Genomic DNA, 5,201 nt, shown 5'->3' with positions numbered 1-5,201 from the left:
TTGCTAATGAGTCAGAATCTTATTAACCTGGAGTCCCAGTTTCTGTCATTATAATCATATATGTTGTTTTAGGCCTATTGGCAGACATCCATTTAAAATGTAGCCATTGCCATATAAAGACCGTGTTCTCCATGTCCACTGAAGTTCCTCAGCGTGCTCTCTAGTGACATTTGTGTGGTCCAGGTAGCTTTGCATAAAAAATGGTTGTCATTCGCAAGGCTACTTTTACTTTTATACTTTTATATATTTCCAAGCCTGTACTTTGTTACTTTTACTAGAGTAAAGAAGTTTAATCAGTACTTCCACTTTGACCAGAGTATTATTTAACACAAGTATCTGTACTTCTACTTAAGTACGGAAAGTGAGTACCACAGCGCTGTGGAGGAAGGTCTGGCTAGTGGCAAAGCAAGACTAACTCATCAGCAATACTGTCCAAACAGCTCACTGCTGCCACAGATCACCACAGAGTGAAGATGCATACAATGCTTTGCCTGGCTTCTAAAAGTCTTGCGAAATAATGCCGTTCCCGATTTAAAGATTGTCTCCTTACTTATCTCATCGTAGGATACAGCTGTTGGAGGAAGAGAATGGAGAGATGAAGTTAAATGTGTGCAGACTCAAGTCGCAGACTGAGAAACTGGACCAGGTGAGTGTGATTAACCCAAAAGACTATTCTGTTTATTACAACCCAGAGGTTTCACTAAATGTTTTTCTCATTTCTTAATAAGAAAAGGAATGTGAGCAGTGAAAGTATTCGGAAACATCCATCACAGTTTACAGACTGACTCGTTTTAGCAATGTGCTCTTCCCAAATCTCAGCAATAACTTTGGTGACTACAGTGTTCTCATCATTAGGGATAAAACGAGCTGACCTTCAGTCCTGATACCGATACCTGGGACTTGGTGTGGGCTGATACCAATGACCACTGTTTAATAATAAGATGTATGCCTCACTGTGTGGAAGTGACTGGGATTACTCTTCTATGTGGAAGGTAAAACTAAATGTATCAAATATATACTTAAATTTACTGAATTGTTTATTATTTAAATAATAATTCATATCAGCGTTTCATTTCTGGGATTTTTCAGCTGCGGCTGAAAATTGCGCCAGATATCAGTTACCTTCCGCTTTCTTTGTGTTGGCGTTGTGACCTCCGGTGGATTTCTGAGGACTATTATTAACTGCTGTTAAATTTCTGCAGGGCTACCTGGACTATCTGTCCAATCGGAGTTTTCTGTTGCACAACTACAATCTTTGAACGTACACGTTCCACCAAAACAAGTTCCTTCCCAGGGCTAATTTGCAGCGGCACCGTGGCTCCGTCCAGAGCATAGTGCCCTGCAAGATGATTGTGATTGGTTTAAAGAAATGCCAATAAACCATAGCCCATTTTTCTCCCCTCCCGGAATGCTTTGTGGAATAGCCAGAACCTCCTCCGCAACGCTGTGGAGGAAGGTCTGGCAATGCGAGACTATTAAAATAATAAATCATGCATTAGCAACTTGGTAAAAAAAATCTTTGAAAACAAAACAGCAGGAAGTACAACAAAGGAAGCATCACTGAACCCAACATGTTTCAGCTTCTCCCCTCTGGTAGGCGCTACAGAACACGGTTCAGACACAAGAACAGCTTCTTCACACAGACTGCCACTATGATGAACACTTAACACCAGTCTATAGTGTCATCCCTGTGCAATAAACCTGTAACACCAAGCATACACCGTTCAGTAAATGGTAAACGTTGCGGTTGGCAGTAGCTCAGTCCGTTGGGAATCGGAGGGTCGCCAGTTCAAGTCCCCGTACGGGCCGAATTACGGAGCGTGGACTGGTAGCTGGAGAGATGCCAGTTCATCTCCTGGATACTGCCAAGGTGCCCTTGAGTTGCTTAGGGTGCCTGTTCAGCAATCGCAGCCCAGTCACTGTGACATCTCTCCATTTGTGCATGTAAAAGGTCCTGAGGATGTGTGTATATCAGGCCTGTGTGTGTTGTATAATAACGGAGTGTAAATTGTAATTTCCCCACTGGGGATTAATAAATATTAAGTATTAATTAATAATTTTATAGTGTCAAACACATAGTTTAAACATGTAAATATCTGTAAAATATACACTGTATATACTGTTATATCTACCTACCTCAGATATCAACCTGTTAACCAACCATCTTAATAAATTCCAGCACCATTTGCACTTTTGTATTGCCCTATTGTCCTGTTTTCAGTCCTCATAGAGGTGTGTGTGTGTGTGTGTGTGTGTGTGTGTGTGTGTGTGTGTGTGTGTGTGTGTGTGTGTGTGTGTGTGTGTGTGTGTGTGTGTGTGTGTGTGTGTGTGTGTGTGTGTGTGTGTGTGTGTGTGTGTGTGTGTGTGTGTGTGTGTGTGTGTGTGTGTGGGTGTGGGTGGTTTGGTGTGTGTGTACACAAACTTCATCTGTACCTAGTATCCAATTTATATGTTTACCTTGTTCAGCTTTGTAGTCCTTGTTTTTAGCCATATGTCTATTTCTTTGAAAGCAACAAAAAACCTGAATCCCATTCCTTGAATGTGTTCACACTTTTGCCCATTTATGCAGATTCTGATTCAAATTGGTCATAACTAAACCGTAATTAAAAAAAATATATATATATATATATATATATATATATATATATAATTGAATAGGTGGCCCTCATTTTCACTGATATCCAATCCAGCTATTAGATTCAATTGACCCAATATACATTATCATTGGATCGGTGCATCCCTAGTTATAACTAATATAAATGTTGGCCAAAACTACTAAATAAGACTCAAATTGTAATAAAGCAGAATTATTCTTTTAAGCTTTAAAAAGTGAATTTGCTTCCCGTCCTCTTTCCTGTGCAGGAGAAGCAGAGGATGACAGACAAGCTGGAGGACACCGGTCTGAGGCTGAAAGATGAGATGGACCTCTACAGGAAGATAATGGACAAGCTCTGGCAGAACCGCCATGAGTTTCAGAAGGAAAAGCAGGCCATGCAGGAGGTGAGGCTCTCTACATAACAGAAAGATGATATGGAAAATGTAAAGCAGTTTCATTTATTGGTATCTTTTCTGTGCAGTTGATTGATGACCTCCGCCGGGAGCTGGAGTATCTGCAGATGTTTAAGCTGGAGATGGAGCATCCAGGACAGGGCAAGGGCCTGTCGGAGTACAACGCCAGGGCAAGAGAGATCGAGATGGAACATGAAGTCAAGAGACTGAAACAGGTTTACACACTCCCCATCATTTTTTCTCCTAAGTTTATATGACTCACCATTGTATACATTCATTCTAAAATTAAGGTTAAGTCCAAAAGACTTCAGATTAACCCTGTTAGAGCATGACCAATATATTGGAAAGGATACTATATTTGATATACTGAATACTATATCATCACAGATTAAAACTTTTATTTGTTTAGCACCTTTTCAAAATGAGAGTTTCCAAATACACACACAGATTAGTTTTACCTGTGATACGAAACAGGCGAGCAGAATCACTTGATGACCGGCATGGAGAAAAGTGTTACTGGTGCCAGGCGGCTGCTCACCCGTCTCTGGAAAAAAGGTGGAGTTGGTAGAGCTTCTGCGCCGATGTAAACCCGCCATTACTGTGTCAAACAAACCAGCTCCACAAATTAAAAAATACCAGTGATTACATAGAATTAATATACAAATAAATGCAATTGTCAATCTTTTCCTAACATTTAGGTCATTTTGAACAGACATTTTGAATCCAGTTTTTATTAGTGAATAGAAAAGGCATTTTTGGATTTCAGTTCTATACTTGCAGACCTGCATTTTACACACACAAGAGTTTTGAGACAAACTTAAGATGAGAAGATGTGAAAGTTAATATTTTTACATAAAGCAGTAGCCTACCTTTGGAGAGAGCCAGGCTAGCTGTTTCCCCCTGGCTCCAGTCTTTGAGCTAAGCTAACCAGCTGCTGGCTGTAGCTTTATATTTAACATGCATAAGAAGGTGCGACCTTCCTATCTAAATCTCAGCAAGAAAGTAAATAAGAGTATTTCTTGAAGCATAAGTTCCACTACATAAATTCAGTTACTAGGCGTTTTGCGTCATGCTGATTTGTTTAACTTATTAGCCTGGCGTGGTCATACTCAGAGTCTAGTCAGAATATGAGTCTGATTCTGCTCCATGGGGCTGCGATTTTGGGGCGTTTCAACCAAACCAGGAAAGAAAATGCCTCTGCTCTCAATTGGATAGACCTACAATCAATCAGTAATTTGCAATCCCATAGGAAGGACGGCAAAAACATCTTTCCGATCGACAAATGCCCAGATCGCAGTTCTCTGTTCCTCTTTAAAAATGAATGCACTGTCGATATCTTCTATAACAGACGCAATGGCGGAATCTACACATCTCAGTTCTCCAGCGCCAGCCATCTTTTTTTTTTTGTAAACAAATTCAACCCAAGCGTTCTTTGCTGACGTGGTTGAATACATTACTGGTGATCATCTGTACTTTACCGTATGAAGACCGCCCTGCCAATTTGATTGGTCCAAACAGCTCTGGTTCGAGCATAGTTGCTCCACAGCGGTTCAAGTCCAGACCAAACTTCCCGACTTCAAATTTTGTGGGCGGGGCTAAATTCAGCTGGCATCCAGGCTACTTCATTATATTTAATACCCACTGTTTCTGTAGTCAAAGGTTGACTGACCCACAATCCCTTCTAAAAGGAACTGTTGTCTTTTTGCTTCCTCAGGAGAACTATAAGCTGCGGGATCAGAACGACGACCTCAACGCTCAAATTCTCAGTCTGAGTTTGTACGAGGCCAAGAACCTGTTTGCCTGTCATACCAAGGCCCAGTGCCTGGCGGCAGAGATCGACAACGCCTCCAGGGATGAGGTTAGTGTGCCGCTGATGGATGGATGTTGTAGTAGTAGTTACTTTATTTATGTAGCACCTTAAAAAACCAAGTTAACAAAGTACTTTTACAGACCGAGCAAGGCAAAAGAGGGCAATAAAGCAACAGACAGCTAAACAGTGAACGTTAGCGAGACAAATGTAATGCTGATGTTTGTCAGGACTCTTGTTCTGATGCGTTTCTCCGTCTCTCTCAGCTGGTCGACGCTTTGAAGGAGCAGGAGGAGATCAACCTGCGTCTGAGGCAGTACATGGACAAAATCATTCTGGCCATTCTCGACCATAACCCCTCGATCCTGGAGATCAAGAGTTAAAC

The 5,201-nt window shown here is 41.3% G+C and overlaps 1 protein-coding gene across 2 annotated transcripts in view; it reads left to right on the top strand.

The window, feature by feature from the left end:
- The window catches only part of rab11fip4a (RAB11 family interacting protein 4 (class II) a), a 32,126-nt gene that overhangs the window by 24,226 nt on the left and 2,699 nt on the right, over positions 1-5,201 (top strand). For both annotated transcript variants that reach the window (XM_032538639.1, XM_032538640.1), the window contains 5 exons: positions 565-646; positions 2,863-3,000; positions 3,078-3,224; positions 4,724-4,867; positions 5,083-5,201. The exon at positions 5,083-5,201 is cut by the window's right edge and continues 2,699 nt beyond it. In XM_032538639.1, the coding sequence (XP_032394530.1) occupies positions 565-646; positions 2,863-3,000; positions 3,078-3,224; positions 4,724-4,867; positions 5,083-5,199 (628 nt within the window). In that variant the 3' untranslated portion in view covers positions 5,200-5,201. The remainder of the gene's footprint in view (positions 1-564; positions 647-2,862; positions 3,001-3,077; positions 3,225-4,723; positions 4,868-5,082) is intronic.

Source organism: Etheostoma spectabile, chromosome 15, assembly GCF_008692095.1.
Source record: "Etheostoma spectabile isolate EspeVRDwgs_2016 chromosome 15, UIUC_Espe_1.0, whole genome shotgun sequence".
Classification (NCBI taxonomy): domain Eukaryota; kingdom Metazoa; phylum Chordata; class Actinopteri; order Perciformes; family Percidae; genus Etheostoma; species Etheostoma spectabile.
The sequence above is the reverse complement of the archived record's forward strand: the minus strand, read 5'-3'. Positions and strand labels throughout refer to the sequence as shown.